This window comes from Talpa europaea (assembly GCF_964194135.1).
Source record: "Talpa europaea genome assembly, chromosome: 15".
In the NCBI taxonomy this organism is placed as follows: Eukaryota; Metazoa; Chordata; class Mammalia; order Eulipotyphla; family Talpidae; genus Talpa; species Talpa europaea.
Window position 1 is genome coordinate 39,289,915 of NC_140083.1, and position 18,236 is coordinate 39,308,150.

An 18,236-nucleotide genomic window follows, 5' to 3' on the forward strand; every position below is an offset into this window, starting at 1 on the left:
GAGTAGGATGGTCCAGCACTGTGCTGGCCAGGACAGCAGCTCCTCACCAGGCATGGGGTGGGGCCTGTGCAGGGTCTGGCTCAAACTGAGACTTGCTGTAAGTGCATAGTGCACCCCAAATTGTAAAGACAAGAAGAAGCCTGGAACACAAAACAGCTCATTAATATTGTTTCCATGGATTGCATATAGTGATGATGTATTAAGGCTTTATAGTGCTCAAGGTAAACTATATTGTTAAAATTAAACGCCCCTGTTTCTTTTTACTGGTTCTTCTGTGGCTACCAGGTTATTTAAGATGACATCTGTCATGTTGTTTCTACCAGGTAGCTTTGGTCTAGAGGGTGAGGCATCCTGCAGCTTGTTTGGCAAGAAATATTTCTAGTACTTATATGGGGACATTTCAAGCTTTCTTAACGGGTTCAAGCTTATGTTCCATTTGCTCCATTACTTCTGGTTAAAAATGAACAAAAAGATGAATAGTGATATGAAAAAATAAACACAATTAAGTAGGAAAAAAAACAGCCTGGTTGTGCCCATGTTATTGTTAATATACATATAAGACATTAGTGATTATACCGTACGTATTTATGTCCACTTGCTTTTATGTGCACAGGGTGTTTCTGGCAGGGCCCGCTTTCTATTTGAATAATGTTTTATACTTTTTTGAATTTTGACACACCATTATCTGTTAAAAAATATACTTAAAATTAGAAAGGAATAAGAGAAAGTTAAAAAGAAGGACAGTCTATCTCTCATGCAAACTTTTCCTCTGTTCTACAGGGGTTCATTAACCGTCCCTTCAAAAACGCATGTTTTCTTGTAACTGCCTTGATTTGGGGTTGGTGTATATTAAATCCACCACCACCAGCACCACCAAAAAAAAAAAAAAAGCTTCAAGATGACATATACCCTGCCTGGGATAAATAAGAAAAGAAGTGGATGAGTGACTTGAAAAAACCCCAAAGGCAACTGCCATGAGGACGTCACCCATCACCAACTTTAAGCCAAACCTGAAACACGCCCTTGATGATCCCCCACACCAGGAGCCTATGTGAGTAAGTCATGCCGCCCCCACATGTCCACTTGGTTTAAGATGCTGTGACTGGCACCAATTACGCAGCAAGTTGGGCCACTGCAGACAGGTTCAGGGCAGGTTCCTGGGGACGGAAAGACCAAGGAAGGAGGGCTCCTATCCCAGAGGAACAGCTGGACTCACAGAGGAATGCAAATGAGGCCAAACTGAGAGCTGTGTGCAGGGAAGAGGCTGCTTTGTCCTGCCTGGGAGACATGGGACAGGAAACCTCATGATGCCATGCATTTCTGTGCACGAGCTCAAGGCATGCACACCTGACACTGAGCCCCTTGGCAAGAGGCAAAAGACCCTAAAACCCCAAGGTATTTGTGTATGAAATACGATATCTGGATGCAAATCAAAACTGTCCACTAAATGGGAGGATGTTGGTATTTATCTAAACAAAGCAAATATACGGCTATCGGGGCAATCGATCAATTCTTGTGCTTTTCAGTTTTCAGTCAGGTGTCTGTCCTTACAGGGGTGGGTGGACAGGATCCCATGCCACTCCTGGCAGCACTGTTATCTCGACACTTTCCAACTCAAGATCATCCTACACTCAGAGCTCCAGCCAAAATGAATTGCTACTTGGGGACATCCTGAAAGAAATGGAAAGAAACTTGCGGGTATTATATATTTTCATGTAAAATGCATCCGGACTAATAGAAAAAGAAAAAGACTGGCCACATACGCAAGGTGTGCGATCAGGAAATGGGACAGTCCACAGCTGACAAGGCATCTGGTGGGAGATGACATGCCCCGGGTTAACAGGTTTCTGTGGGCGGCTCTATAAATGAGTAAAATCTAAACTGTCACAGAAAATGTCCCGATGTCATGACAAGTAAGGGCGGCAGTGAAAGGAAAGGGGGGCCAGGAAAGGTGATTAGGGAGGGTGGGAGGCACCCACAGAGGGGAGGCCAGCTCAGTGCGGCCAGCAAAGGGTTCGGACCATTACTTCCAGAAGAGCGCGCCAACTGGCTCTTGCCAATTCGAAATTTTCTCATTTGTCTCATACAAAAAACCCAGGCAGGTCTTCGTGTAGAAATAATATTTCATACTATGAATTGCATATGCCTCTTACATATTCTGGTAGGTCGATTTTAATTACTGGTCATAATGGTCATGTTTTATTATTGTTATATAGGTCAGTGCAGTTAAGGTTTCCAGATAAAGTATCACCGCTGTGACAAGACCCTTGAAGATGCACAACCCCGTCCCTGGTCAACGCAGCGGGGGCAGCTGCAGTGGGAGCTGGGACAGGATGCAAGAGGTCTTGATTAGAAACTGGACCTTCAGGGCCTGGGGGGCAGGGAATGAGCTAAAGTCCAAGGGCATGTGCCAGAATTTTCCTCCACAAGGTGGGTCTAGCCTTAAGTCCATCAGTACAGTGATGGTTGGTTCTGCAGAAATGGAAAAGTTGTGCCTTGAAGAAGATGGGGTTTTCTTGACTGTCTTATAAAAATGAAATGTATTTGAAAATACCTCTTACATACAGTAAAAGATAGTTTCTGTTCTATGTTTCAAAATTTTTAACGAGATTTATTTTTCTCTCAACTCCTGAACCAAAGGATCCAAACTCAATGAAAGAAACCTCATTTTTAGTGATTTAATCACTACAGTGATTATCAGAAAAACAATCAAAACCTATGTTGCCTTGGAGGTGGGTGGGGTGTGGTGACACCCCCAGAGAAAGACCCCCTGTACTTCTACACAAACAAGGATGTGAACCAATGTTTCCTTATTTTAAAAAATTACCTAAATCACCTAAAAATATATATTAAAAATGTTTATCATAAAACATGGAAAAATTAACAATGAATTAATTACCTTTTTAAACTGATGAAACAATATTATCAGTCAGTAAACATTAAATTAATCAATAACTTGTACAAAACTCATGGATTAAAAAAATGCTCATAAAATCTACTTCCTGTGGGTTTAAGGTATTTTTTGCATCAAACCTGGGACAGGATATATATGGCAGTTTAAATAAAACCATCACAGGTAACATTTAATATAACGTATCCAATTTAGTTCAGCCCTACAAAAAATGATCTATAGTCAGTGGTACAAGCATTTCTACAAGCCACAGTCTGTCTGACAGGGGTGGGTAGTGGCTTCTATAGTACCTCATTTAACCAGAACATTCTAGAAAATGTTGTCAGATGGACTGAAGAATTTATGAAGGGCTAATCTAGGCAATTCCATGACATAAAATTGAAAATCCCTCAGGCTGCAATGACAGTTTTGCTTACCCTCCTCTTATTATTTTAACCTCAAATGGTTAAAAAATATAACCATTTTTTAATGATGAAGCCATCAATATAATAAGTCATCATTAAAGTGAACCTCTAGCCTAGTGGTGAATCTAGGTTCACTGTTTACATCTGTAATCTTGAGTACAGTGACCATTTCTAAGGCCAATGGCACTTCCATTATTTAAAGTGGAAGAATTGAAAAGAACATAATACTACTAGCCTCAGAGTTGCAAGACACAGTGAGTACAAAGCTGTAGAAAGATCCTTAGCGTGTGAAAATGGGGCTCTTGTACACTGACACACCCTTTTAGACAGCAACATCAAAAGGGATCAAAAGCCATAAAGATGTTCGTTCACACTTTTAACCCAGGAATCTCACTCCTGGGAAGGAGGTGACTACATGAGATGCTGACGGCGCAAGGGTGTCCTGGTAGCATCCTAGAACATTGCAAACGATGGAAATCGGTGTCAGCAGTTGGGAAGCCGAGCTTGGTGCGAGGACAACACCTGAAACAAAACTTAGGCTGCAGCCACCTTTAACAATGAAAATGACAACAGGGGTGACATGGGAAGGTCTGTGAAGCAATGCGAATGGTTTCCACAATGTGATGACGGTGTATCCATGGAAATAAGGAGCCACGGTGACAGCCAACATGAAGACAGTGGTGGTTTCTGTTTATTATTGACTTCCAATCACAGTGATATGTCACCTTATTAAATAGTTGGGTTTTTTTATTCATTACACCATTTCTGTTCTAGATGCTGTAAATCCGGTTGGCATAAAGGGTTTGTATGCTTAAGGGCATTATCCTCTGGGGACTCAAAGATCCTTTGGGGCAGCTTTAAAAGAGTCCAAACAAGAGCAACTGAGTGACGAGAGTAGAAACATCTAGCAGAGGTGTTGGCTTTTTTTATGTACAATTTGGCTATTTTTTAAAAAGATTTCATTTATATTTGCACTGAAGAACTGGGGTGAAGGCCAGAGGAGCAGATGTGAGAGGATTCACAAGAGACAGAGTAGGGCGCAGAACAGGTGGATTTACTGAAATCTACTGCTGCGGGGAGCACTGGGTAACACAGGAGAGGTCTGCTGTGTCCTAGATGGGTCAGCTCCCTGACTGGGGATTGAACTCGGGCTGTTGTGGTGATAGCGCTGAGACTGAACCCCTAGGCCACCAAGGAGGCCCCATTTTGGCTATTATGCTCCTCCAACTCCTTATTGCTACCTATTTCCCCAAACATTTGTAGGGTGTTGAATATGCACATAAATTTCCATATCACATCTTTTGATCCCAATCAGTAGGCTGATCCACTAATCGGATAAGGAAAGTATTAGAGAGCCAAAGGCTGAGGTTTCCAAAAAGGAATTAAGGTAAAATTGAAGGAAAGTAGGTAGAAGATAAATTGAAGTGAATTAAAAAAACAAAATTTTTGGCCAAGGTGGCAAATTCAAATGCTGCAGCAGAGGCCAGAGGCTGGGAGAAATGAGCACAACTCTCACTAGGGAGTGAGGGGGACTGTGGCAAACTCAAAGCTCACCCCAATTAACAGCAACATCTATTCCCACAGCTCCAGCAGCTGCTGACAGGTGTGAACACAGCTCCCTAGGGCTGCCAGATACTCTAAGCCACTCCAGGGAGGCCAGAAATCTCAATGTTCATGTGAAATATCTGAACTTCTAGCAGTCAACAACTAATTTTTAATTAATCTTAATTTTTTTTTTGCTCCTTGTGGTAGCCAAATAATAGCTTCCCTTGGGCTGAGCTGTTTCATGGGCTTCCCGTGTGCCACCTCTGATTGCTACTTAGCATGCAGGGATTTGTCAGAAAGGATGCCCCTTATTTGCCCAAGTTACATTTCCAATGGAGGCCTCTTCACAAGCAAAATTGGAAAAGAGAAGAAAAAGAAGAAAGAAGAGCAGGGAAGCTGGACTCAATGGTGCGCACATGGGTCAGCAGCGGCCAGCGGGGTGTGCACGCCATGAGCACGATGGACTCGGACCCGAGTGCTCCTGGGGAGGATCTGAGAGGACATTACTGCCACTTCCTGTGTGATGACTGAGGGGATGTTCTGAGTCGCTACAAAAGGAAATCAGCCCAAGAGGCTTTTTATGAAGATGGCTCTCTTTACAGAAATTACATTACACGTGATCAGAACAGAATGATGAGCTTTGACCAGGATAAGCTGCTGTGAGCTGCCAAGCTGCAAACAGGCCCCTGGAGAGTGTCCTGATCGCACCTGTGTCTGGCTTCCCTTCATCTGCCCGTTCCCACCAGCTCCCCCTCCATCCTGGCTGCTTGAGGGATGCCCCCTGGCTGAGAACAGGGAGGTAGGAAGTGGAGGGGGGAGTCCTCTGTGCTTCATGAGGGGATTGTGGAAGTTTGCGGGGGAGGTGTAGGGGTGAGAGGAGGGGGAGCTGTCTACTTAACTTATCATTTGCATCACATGCACCCAAGGAAAAAATGTTTACCTGGTGGAGCCACGGTTAACCTTTTTTCCTTGCTGAGCCGGTGCCCCTGGATGAATTCACTCATGGAAGGGGGGCCCTTCAGAAGAAATGACTCTGTGGAGGTGGGACCAGGGGCAACGCTTAATAAATTCTGTAGGTAGGAAGCCCCTGGCGTCCTGGGACGGCTCTGATCACAAAGGGAAGGTGAAAATTGTCTTGCAGGAGATCCAAGAAAATACATATAGGAAACAAAAAAGTTTTACTTTAATTACCTTTCAAAGCCTCACCAGTGACAACATTATTTATACTGGCATTGCATTTTTTTTAACATGTCAATCAAGCTTTTGGCAGTTTCGTTTCCACACTAGGACACAGCCCTACTTGGGGACTCTATCCTCCACCAGAAGAAAGAATGGCAAATGTAAAATATTTATATTACTTGGTTCTTTACTGAGGGCTCCTAAGAATAAAAATGCTACCATTAACCGAAAATACAAGCAAATAATGCTACACCCAGGACTCGGGAAACAGACTACAAACCAAGTTATTAAAAAACTCAGAGGTGGTGTCTTTGAGCAGTAGCCACATACCAACTGAAAAGGCACAAACCCTGTTTCTGAGAAAAAAAGACGACATTGGCTCCACCCCACGTGACCGAAGGCTACAGAAGCCGTTGTTTTGGTAACAGGGATGACAGTTCCCCTAAGAGAACGTGTAGTATCCTGCCCCATATTGGGAAGGTGTGGAGCAGCACCATTAGCAGAGCTACAAGGGCTTTTAAAAAGCTCCCCCCATAAAACAGATTCATTCTTAGGATCTGTCTTGCAGGCTGGCGGTGGTGACAGGCATGTTATATTACACACATGAGGAGCAGCCGAGACGCTGACCAACACTTGAAAATGGCATTGTGATGGGGCAGAGTTGGCGTGCAGGGGACAGAAAGGAACTGATAAGCGCAGGGATCAGAAGGTAAAACCATCCCCGTCACAGCCCTGCGCCCACCCGCTCCCGCTTTCTCCCCCATCCTCCACGAGAACACATTCATCTTTGCAGGACGCGGCCAGCCGGCCCCTGCCCCGGCCGCGGAGATCACTGCGGGCGTACCTTTTCCTCTGAGCGCCACTGCCGACCCGCATGCTGGGTGTCTGTGGGCCCTGGCTATGCAGGAGGCACGCGGCTACGGTAGGCACGGTGATGGACGCCTCCCCACTTACTTTAGGGCTGCCGATCTTGCTCTTTCCCAGTTTGCCTTTGGTGCGCCGGGACTGCTCGTGGTCAAACTCTAAGTCCTCCAGCCGCTGGGTCAGGGCGAGCTTTTGCTGGATCGCCATGCGCAACAAAGAGTTTAGAGTCTTCTTCTCATCCTCTGCCGCAGCTAACTGTCTCTGCATCTCATCCAGCTGTGTGACATACTCGTCGCATCTGGAACCATAACGGAAAGGTGGTCATGAGCAGACGCTGGTGAAGCGGAAAATGGAGCTGGAGCTGACCAGTGACTAGTGAGTGGGGATTTAGGTGTTCAGAACCCTGTCTTCCTGGAGCGGAATGGCGGTCACTGGGGACACTCTTAGTAAGTGACATTAAACACCTGGGATGGAGTGAGGGGGGCAGGGTAGGGGAAGCTGCTCCATTATTTTGGGGGAACAGCAGAATGTCCCCAGTAAGGTTCATGGCTGTCATGTTACCATAGCTTTTTCTACTGTGTAACAGTGTATTCTTGTATACAAAGTAAGACTGACATCCCTTCCAGTCTGCCTGGAGGGGGCAAAACAATAACAATCTTTATAAAGAAAACAGCCCCTTCTTTATATTTATGGGTTTCATTTCAGTTGGGTCACAGCTGCCACTGCCTCCCCTGAGGTGGGTTTGCCTGGAGGAGGAAGCTGAGCATGGTCAATGGTGTCGCCAGCAGACAAGAAAGCAGTAGGGAGTTGGGGCAAAGCAAGACCCCAGGGGTTGCTACAGAAAGGAGGCTGCAGGAAGCCCTGCTTGGGCTGCAGCAGCTGCAGGAGGCCGAGCTCAGGCATCTGCTTTCCCAGCAACAGCCTGACCTGAGCACATTCATATTTGGAAGGAATAATCACTCACTCACACGATTACTCAGAGTACTTAGCGACTACGATAATAATGCCAAATACACTTCACACACCAGCTGACAATTACTGACTTTATAGCCTCATTGCAGATGGACTGTAGGAGCTGAAATGAGCACAAATCTTGCAGGAATGTAAAGGAAGACCATAGATGGTAAGGAAGCCTAGATCCAGAAGCACCCCTGTTTTCTATAACCTTGAAGGTCAAGAAACCCAGGAGGATGTCAAGAGAAAACAGAAAATTCAGGGCTTACTAAAATGCAATATGGATTTCAGGACCTGGATTTCTTTCAACTGGTCAGATAACAATATCTTTTAAAACAATCTATGGAGGGCCTCCTCGGTGGTGCAGTGAGTTGAGCGCAGCGCTGAGAAGCTGTCCACAGCCTCTGCAGCACCTGTTCGATTCTGATTCTACATGACGTCCCGTGATGGACTTCGGAGCCAACCCCCCACAGGACGCTGCCGCTCTTATATTGACTTATAATACCATATGTGATCTATCTGTTCAGATTCGTGTCCTCATATCACACCCACAATGAAGACCCCCAAATTACTCCACCACAGTCCCTTGGGGCCTCTCCCCTTCCCCTCTGGTAGCCTCAGTTCTGCATTAAAGTTACTTTGACCATCCTGTGTCCTTGCAAACAGGAGATGAATCACCCCCATGAAAGATACCCTGCCTGGACCAGAGGGCAGATGGAGAGACGGAACTCAGACCCCACGACTGTCTCAGAGATGAGCACCCAAGCCCAGGTATCTTGTCAGTTCCTTACCCATTTATTTCCTTGTCAAAAAGGTATTAACATGTACACATTGGTCATTCTGTTGGTTGATCTATTTCTAGGACCCCGGTATGAATGAAATTAAAATCTCCTCTCTTGTTAATCTGTCTTTTATCAATGTAACTATTAGACCAGCCAAAGAACCCAGAAGGGGAGTAAGGGAAGTTTTTCTCCCCTACACCTGACTGCTTTCCTTCCTCAAAGAAGGGGGAAGGTGCCATTCCCCTCTCACCTGGCCCCCTAGCCAGGCTGAGGTATGCAAATTCTACTCCCCAAGCTCTCTGCACCCCAGGGTGTCTCATCCCCATGTCCAGGGGCTCAGCCACTTAGCATGAACTTGCGCTTTTTCTCTTCTGACACACAAAGACAGCTGGACAGATGCAGGGCTCCTCAAGCACCCAGGGCTGGTTTCCCACATTTATAGCACCAGCTCCAAGGAAATATTTACTGGATGTGCAAATAAAGCTGTAGTAACGCTTCATGAACTTTCCTTCAAGTGTGTGTCACACAAGACAGACAACTGTTCTGGGTTGGGGATGTTTTGGGCATATAATTGTGAGAATAAATCAACGGATTGCAAAACTCTATTGGAAATGTCAGGATTTGGAGACCTGGAATCAATACATTTTTAACAGCTTTAAAAACAAGATACAGCAGTGCTTCATAATGGGAGGCTATAACAACAAATTAGTTCATTAATTAGCTGGGCAATGTGAAATTTGTGAATTTGGGTGCCATGTGACTGCATTATAGAAATTACAGTTTAAGTCACAGTGCATTAAAGTCTAAGTAATTAGCTGCTACGGTGAATATTCATCTTCATTGTATAGGCACCTTTCCCCCACCAGGCAGATAACAAGCATTTTTATGCATTTTAGTCACAGAAATAAATGTCAGTGGGATTGCCCTTAGCTATGTTAGGAAGTGGGTTGTTTTTCCTTACTGCAGGCCATTTGTCTCATTCTTTCGAGCACAGAAACTCTAGAACAAAACATCTATTATGCTAACTCAGAAGGAGCTCTCTGTGGGAGAGTGTGGGCACCCAGCGTGTCCAGCAGGGGGCTCTGGAAAACCACGCAAAGGCTTCAGGCTTGTCTAGAGCATCCTGTAGTCTCTCCCACGTACTCCTGCAGGCTCAGCTAGCAAGCGCAGGTCTCAGAAGACACAGTGCGCCACAGAAGAATTGGGGTTGGGTTGGGGAAGGGGTAGGGTTGGGGAGTATGGGGGAGGGGGGAGGGGGAGGGGGAGAATGGGGAAGGGGTGGGAGACAGGGAGGGTGGGAGGGGAAGAGAGGGAGAAAGGGGTGGGGACAGGTGGGGGACAGGTAAGGGGGCAGCCTTACCTAGTTGCGAACATGGCTCTCAGGGACGAGAAGGTCGCGGCGTCTTCTTTCAAAGCCTTCAGTTCGTTCCTCAGCTTCGTCATCGTTTCTGTCACCATGGCCTTTTCATTTTCATATTTGTTCTTGAGATTTGCCAGTGCTACCTCTGCCGTCTAGGACAGAGAAACCACCGTGCTTAAATGTCATCCCGGAGACCCCACCCAAGTCCGCCTGGCTAGCTCCACCTGCACCCTCCAGCTGCACGGGCAAAGCAGAGGCTGGTCTGGCTGCAGATGGCGCACATCTGCACTCTGGGCACCGGCCGGCTCTTCTTTAGCATCTAACTGTGCTGTGAGTCTCCATCAGGGTGAAATTACCCCAGAACAGCTGAGACCCCAGTCGGGAGCAGGAGCTCAGGGAATGAGAGCAGGTCAGTGAATATTTAATGCAGGGCAGTGAGTGGGACTTTCAGATGGAAGGGAGCCAAGAGGCAGCCTGATCCAAGGAGAATGTGAGCAAGAAGTGAGCGAAGCAGCAGTTTCCACTGAAATATGATAAAGTTCAAATACCCTGTGTGCCCTGGGCTCTCTGGGCCTGCAGTGGACAGACCATTGCTCTCGTAGCAGACCCTACACCCCTGTGTCTAATGGCCAGTGAATCCACAGCCAGTCTCTGCCTGGGTCTTTGTATATGCTTCCTCAAAACAATGAATTATAGCGAAACTTAATTCTTCACCATCTAAGAAAGCAGACATGACAAACTATGAAATGAATTAAAGTATTTCTGTGACTTTGGAATGTTCACATGCCTAAGAGTTTTTGGAATGAATGGTGTTTCAAATTGAAAACTAGTCTAACACATAGTAAGATACACAGCACACATAGTAGGGAGCAAAAAAATAAAGGCAGCATCAAGGCATGAGGTCGATGTACTCTGGGGGCTGCCTGCTGGGACCATAGCTCCTGGAACGTACCTGGAAGCCAGATGGGAATGGCATTTTTGCAAACTGTCAACTGCACCTTTCAGAGCAAGTGAAAATATGTGACACTAACGAAACAGTGCATTATGGATGAAAAACAAGATTTAGTACGAGTGGGGTTTCTCGGAAGAAATATTGCTTTTTGACATTTCTTTCTGTGCCAGAAAAGGACAGCTTCAACTTTCTCACGCAAAGTGCGAGCGTCTAGAAAGATGACATCCCCTTTCCATCAGGACAATGCTGGGGTGGGGTAGGACACGTTAGTTATTTTCTTGATCCCAAAGTCCTAGTTTTGACTGAATTCAAATCCAGGTTAAAATGAAAAGCCATCCTATAAAATACTTTGATGTGTGCATGGTGCTGTGACTCAGAGGGGTCTTCAGGAAAATGAGAGATGCAAAAAATTATCCAGAATGCAGGAAGTGACCTGGAGAGGGGGGAGAAGGGATGGCAGTTGTTTGTTAAAAGTTTAGACACATATTCGTTTAGAAGAGAGAGTGAACTTCCAGTTGTGAACATGTGATGTGTTTGTTACACAGAGACGCATGCTCAGTTGTCTGAGGGGAGCAGGAGGATTGGCAAAAGACCTGGAACAGAAGCACAAGGTCATTGACTATGCATGAAAAATGTCTCTGAGGGTGCAGCTTTGTTGGCAGGTTTGTTTGTCCACACACTACACACAGCTTTTTCAGAAGTTAGTCATTCTAAGCATCTATGACCTTAGCAGGTCTTCGGGCCTCTGCCGTCCACATCCTCCACACCCCCCTAAAGCTGACTTTCCAAATACAAATATCTTTGTAGTCAGAGACCTTCACAGCCATCCCTGGAATGTATCATCCCCCTCTGTGCCCTGCTACTCACTGTTCTTTCAGGCTGGAAGGATAACGTCCTCTTCTGGAAAACAACTCTTTAAGGACTAACACATACAATTTCTTCTGTGTAGCGTCTTCTAATGTTTCTAGAAAACATTAGCCATTTGGCTGCCTTCAGTGTTCCCTAGCTTGATGACAGCATGTGTGACATGAACTGGGATCATCTGTTTCCATTCTGACACCCCCCGGCTCTGTGAGCCCTCTTCTGGAAGGCAGGGGACATGTATTACTCTTTTATGAATCTTTAGCATCTAATGAAGTTTAGTATACAGATGACACTTCATAAACACTTGCTTACTTCATCAGGAGATAACTATGCCTACAAAAGAACCTCCTAGATTATATTAAAAGATGCAGGGAGAATAGAGAATGGAGAATGTCTATTTTTAAAAAGGAAGGCTTTCCCTTTCTTCTATGCCATGGAATTTTCACCTTAGTCTTAATTAACATCCTACCATCTTTAAACATAATGAATGTCATCGGTACATACTCGAAGCTATTTAGGCACATAAGCAAGTTGCAAAGCCTGTCATCATCATTGAGATGCAAAATGAATGCAGTGCTAGAGAAATGTCAAATAAATGCAGTGCTTCGTCAAGTCACCAGGACTGTGACTAGAATATAAAGCAAACGGCACCACAACCCACTGTGACAATAAAGCAATCCAGCAAGGCTCTGCTCGGTCCTGAATTTCTCTGACATTGTTTTCGCCACTTTCAAGGGGCTGACTCATCCTGTCCTGTAAAAGTCAGAGTGAGTGGAACTCCTTCCGGAGACCAATCACTTGTCACCTCTCTTGGGGTATGAATCTATGCCTACGTCTCAACCATGTGTCTTGACACTTTCAGAGCTCCAGGAATCCAGACTGTCAGTCTTTCCGGAAGAAGTCCAAGGACTGATTTGGATGTCTTGATCAAGATTGTTCTGGACACGTGTCCTTAAGCAAGGAATGTACAGCTCATCGGCTGTGCTGAGGGTCATTTACAGACACTCTAGAGCCTGGGGTCTTCAGATTGTCCAAGTTTATGATGGTGTATGATAATGAGTGATAATTAGTTCTGGCCTCAAATTGGAGTCAGATCTCTACAAAATTTTTCATTCACCCTAGTCTTTTCTATTTCCCTGAGGTGAATGGTGCAAAATAAGGTCCCATTTTGCCTTTAGGTTTCTATCAAGCATGATTATAGCATAAATATTATCACTATCTGTGGTCCTCCAAATTATTGGGTTGTCAAAAAAGTCATGATGCATTGTTACATAGAAAACATAGAAAAAATGTGTTATGACTTTCTGGACAAACCAATAGATCAGTGGATTTATGGAAGCTGAAGATAAAGATGCTAGAAAACAACATAGTAGATGACCTTGTTATGGGGGGTTTCCCCCAGAAAAAGGTGAAAGGAGAAAGAACTCTGAGCAGAAACTGCACTCAAGCTCCTACACTGGCATTCCCAGGGAGGTATTTGGGTACTGCTCTATATCAGTAGCCTTTATTCAGCTCCCTTCTCAAATGCATCTCTCAAGGCTCACTTTCCAGAAAAACTCAAGAGAAGTTAAAATATTTCTCTGCCTCTCTTCCAGAGCACTCCCACCCAAGTAAAGCTCCAGGTGGACGATAAAATCAGGATCAAGGAGATCTAGGAGCAGGTCCATGCAGTCAGGTCCTAGTGTCCCAAATTACTCCAAAAAGACAAGCTGTGTGGTCAGGGAAGCATCTCTGCTACCTCAGCTTTGACCCAGGTGAACTAACATCCCAATGGTACCTAAATTTCAGATAGGTGGTCACTGGCAGAGCTGGTGTAGCTATTTCTCTCCCTCTCCTATCTTTTCTATATGGTTCCTCTCTGCCTGCCAGGGTGTCTTTCCTGCAACATCTCCCCGGGGTTAGCTGTCATGCCAGCCTGTTTCCATCCCTCTATCTTCTCTTTCCACATGCAACAACTGTTGGCTCCAGCAAAGTGCCTTGTTTGCACCGGCCCAGATCTCCTCCTTTATTCCTGCTCTAACTTCCTCACCTTTGCCTCCACCGAGTGGGACATAGCTACTCACTACATCATCCATTCACTTAAAACCAAAATGTCTCCATTCTTATATGGCATTGGGACATGGTCTATTCCTCCACTGACCAGCATTGTGAAGTGAACTTTTATCCTCCATGCATCTAGGAATAAACTAGTTCAGGAAGCATCAGCTAGCAGGGGTTGCTGGGGGAATGAGATCACCTGTTTGTTGGCTTTCAACACCGCCCTCAGCGTGGCTATCTGCTCCCGTTTGGTGCTCAGCAGGGACTTGAGCTTGAGGATCTCCTCCATTAAGGCTTCCTTGTCCTTGTCGATCATGGGGGCCAGTTCCCGTGCAGCTGCCCTTTGACGAGACAGTTGTAAGGATCTGTCCACAGCTTTTTGCAGATGCTTGATTTGGTCCCGAATTATGGCATTGAGATTGTAGATATTCATTGGCTCTTTGCGGATGTCACTCGTGTCCAATACTGGAGATGATGGTGGGGCAGTAATAACAGGAGAAATGGTGGGGGTCTTGGTTGGACTTGGCTCTTTGCTGGCCTCTGTGTTTTCTTTTGACACAGGTTCAGATGAGGTCCTTGTTTCTACGGGGGATGACACACCCCGTCTAGCTAACCGGGGAGACAACAGTCCCCTTGGGTCATCGGGCCCTTTCAGGCTGCCACTGCGGGTGACTCTGCTCTGCCTATAGTAGTCCAGCATGACCCTGTTGGGAGTTTCATTGTTACACAAACATACATGGTGGTAAAGCTGAGCAAGCTCCTCACTAAATGTAACCAACTCATCCTGGGCGGTGTTGAGTGTATTGTGATTTTCGTTGGCGATGTTGGCCATCTTTTGCAACTCCTTCTCCATGTGGGCCATCTTCTCACCACTCTCCTTGGTGGTCTTCTCCAGGCTTGTCACCTGCTCATCATACATCTGGATCTTACTCTCATACTTGGTCTTCTCTTCTGTGTAGTTTTCTACTGACTTATTGTATTTCTCTTTTAAGGCCTTAATCTCAGCTTTTAAGTCAATCACCTCCGTCACTGCCACCCGGTATTTGCACTCCAGGATCTCTAAGCCATTGATGTCCACCTCATAGTCGTGGGCCTCCTCCCCAGAGTCCCGGCCCTTCTCCCCATCCAGCTCTGCTTTGAGCTCCCTGCTGCTCTGCAGGCTCCTCATGGCGTTGACATGTTCCGTGAGCAGGTGCACCCGTTCATGCTGCTCTGTCAGCGCCCCCTTGGTGTGCTCCAGCTGTGTCTGCGACTCCTGGAGGTTAGCCAGGAGAATAGCCTTTTCTCGCTCTACCTGCAAAGGCCAAAGAAAGCTCTGAATGATTCCAATGCAAAGGCAGTAGTGAGTGCAACCCATTCATAGTTGGGAGCATATACATTTAAAGAAATGGCAACAGAGCCAGTGTTCCTGTTATTTTAAATTGAATTGGAGTGTTTTCTTACTTGAGCAGTTCTGGTAAGTCAATCGATCTAAAAAGTACATTATTTTAAGAGAATTAAGCTATGCATATTTACCCATCCAGATTCTCATGCATTATACACATGGGCTCATGAAACTTGAATGTTATTCAAACAATCTTACTTTTTAAAAATCAATTCACAATAAATTTATTTCACATAAAAGAAAAGGCTTGCCAATATTGAAAAATTCAGTAGAAAACAGTCTTGCTTTAACCTTGGAGCTCAAAAGTATAAGATGCTGATTAGTGAATCCTCAGGAGGAAGAATTTTGTAAGAAAATATTTTGGCCATGAAAGGTCTAACATAAAATTCTGTAATGAAATATTTACCATACAGCTTTATTGGCAGAAAGGTTGGTTTTTGATGACTGGTATTTTCTTGTCAGTCTCTTATGATATTAACAAGGAAGGCACTCAAGTTTATTTTTATCTTTTAACACCTTGTATAAAACTAGCTTATCTTAATTTCAAGATAAGCATGCTACTTAGCATTGTCTTTATTTGAGAGCCCAAAAGCCAGTGAGTCAGCTCTGCTCCTTAGTTCACACAGTTAAGGGACTGTCACAAATTACCTACAAATCATCCTTTCCTTCTCAGAAAAGTTCAACTTGAAGTCAGGTTTAAAACCTAAGACTTTAACTGCTAAATAATGCTAAGAACCTTAACCATCCCCTTAAAAGTAGCAAATATTATTAGACATGCATCCAATGTGACAGCTAGTAATACAACAGTAAGAGCATAGAGAGTTTTAGGGATAAGAGGACAATTTCAAATCACTTCAATTCCTTGAGTCCAAAACAGGAATTTTAAAAACCAGCAATACATTTGACTAACATGACAGTTTTGTTATAATATAGGTGGTAAGTATTATGTTGTACTGAAAAATATTCAGGTCTCTCATGAAAGAACTTCTCATTAAACACAGGTATATAAGAAACTGTAATCAAGAATTTAAATAACCATTTCCCCTCCTCCACATGGGTAATCATGATTATAAATGGAGAGTTTTTACATGTATGTAATGCAAACATTTTCAATAAACAATAATGTTTAAAGCATTCCAGACAAGGCAATAGGCTGTTCATGTCACTGCATATGTGTGTCTCTTTCTTCTTCTTTTTAAATAAACCATCATGAGACCTGCTTTAAAGATAAAAAAACTTATGTTGAGTATCTTTACACCTAAAGGAAGGGACCAAGTCAAACAACCAGACTTTCCTGGATTAATTAAAACACGTAAGTTACAAATGAGAAGAGGCAAGATCAAACTATTCTTGATACTCTTTTACAAAAACATAAAATTTTAACTATGTTCCTAATTTTTACATTACAGTGCAATAAGTACAGTGGAATTGCTGTTTTTCCATTTCTTAATATATTAATAACCAACAGGAAGAGGACTTTCAGTGTTCTCACAAAAAAATTGAAAGATGGCAGAACAATTGTAATTTTCTCCATTAATTGCTAAGCTTGTTTTGCATGGTTCCAGCTCACATAGCCTTTTCCTGGTCTGGCATGACCAAGCAAACCAAGGGTTCTCTGCATAATATGATCATGTATACTAGGGCTTCATGTGTACTTTTGTTATTTTAACTTATTTAGAGATCTTTAAGTTCTAGCCTTAATTTTATGACCATACTTGCCCATCTCTGAGACAAGGACACACATCACAATTTTCATAAATGGCTGCAGAGACCAAATGTACCAAAAGAATTAGTACTGTGAGTGGAAACAGACAAGCAGGCCACAGCACCAAATCTTGGCACCCACAAGTACTTGGCTTTGTGACACTGGGCAAGGCATAATAATCAACAAACGAGCAGAATGACGCCTTCTTGCCAGTTGACCATTAAGGGAAATAATGGCATCCATGCTGTTGTTAATGTCTGCTTAGCTATGCTCCAGGTCCATGACCCAAATGGTTCTACATAGCAAGTACATATCTGCACAAATTTGTATCTGTATGAACACAAGAAACTCTTTCATGGCAGTTAGGAGAAATCCAAATACAAATGCTCTTAGCTGTGTTTCATTTGGTAGAACAGAGCATATCTCCATAGCTGGAGATGAATGGACTCATCCAGAATAAAGGGAGAGCATTTAAGTGAAAAACCCAGGTAATTATGTAATATGGCATTCGATGAAAAGCCAAGTCATCTGAAATTGTGATAAAGGAGATGGAGACTTGCCTATATGCTCTCATATATTATACACAGTCTTAGTGAAAATGGATTATTTCAGGAGTTTGGGGTTGTTTTTTTTTCTACTTCCTCTTAAAAATTCAGTGAATTTGCTCTGAGTAGGCTGAACATCATTTGATTAGTATCCATAATTACAATATATAATGCTATTTCCAAAAAGTCCTATCTCCAAAAAGTCCTGTCACAGGAAAAGCTTTGGATAAATTAAAATTGAACCAGAACCAAGCTCATTTTAGAGGCAAGACTATTAGGATGAGTGAGTTTCCAACCTGCACTCAGCCAGTTGAGATATAACATAAACGTTTGCTAGGCCTAAAAGGACACATCCATGCTGCTCTTCATGATAGCGCCCCCAGAAGGCATCAAATGGAACAGTGTCCTTGTAATCATGGATACTTCAGTAAAACCCTAGTATTATATTTTCACTGTGCTACTGAGGCTTAGCATACCTTAAGCTGCATTTGTGGTTATACTATTTATGATACACTGTGCTTTGAGTTAAATACAAAGCACTCAAAGATGAAAATCACTATACATCTTAAGGTGACTATTTTAATCTCCATTTGTAAAGAATTTATCCAAGAGAGAATTGCTGAGTTAATTATTATCTTCAGCAGTGGCTAAGAATAGTTGCCTTATTTCTCATCCTACAATCTTTATCTTTCATCTAGAAATAGGATTTTATTTTTCATGACAGGGTTGGTTGGTTGAGCAGAAAACTTT

The 18,236-nt window shown here is 43.9% G+C and overlaps 1 protein-coding gene across 9 annotated transcripts in view; it reads right to left on the reverse strand.

Moving 5' to 3' along the window:
• The window catches only part of BICD1 (BICD cargo adaptor 1), a gene marked incomplete at both ends in the record, with an annotated part of 137,927 nt that overhangs the window by 16,641 nt on the left and 103,050 nt on the right, over positions 1-18,236 (reverse strand). For 4 of the 9 annotated variants that reach the window (XM_084256267.1, XM_084256271.1, XM_084256269.1 and 1 more), the window contains 3 exons: positions 6,994-7,201; positions 10,000-10,151; positions 14,052-15,146. In XM_084256267.1, coding sequence (XP_084112393.1) covers positions 6,994-7,201; positions 10,000-10,151; positions 14,052-15,146 — 1,455 coding nt within the window. Of the gene's footprint in view, positions 1-5,800; positions 5,995-6,883; positions 7,202-9,999; positions 10,152-14,051; positions 15,147-18,236 lie in introns of those variants that run through there. The other 5 variants (XM_084256265.1, XM_084256273.1, XM_084256270.1 and 2 more) reach the window with 5 other exon arrangements.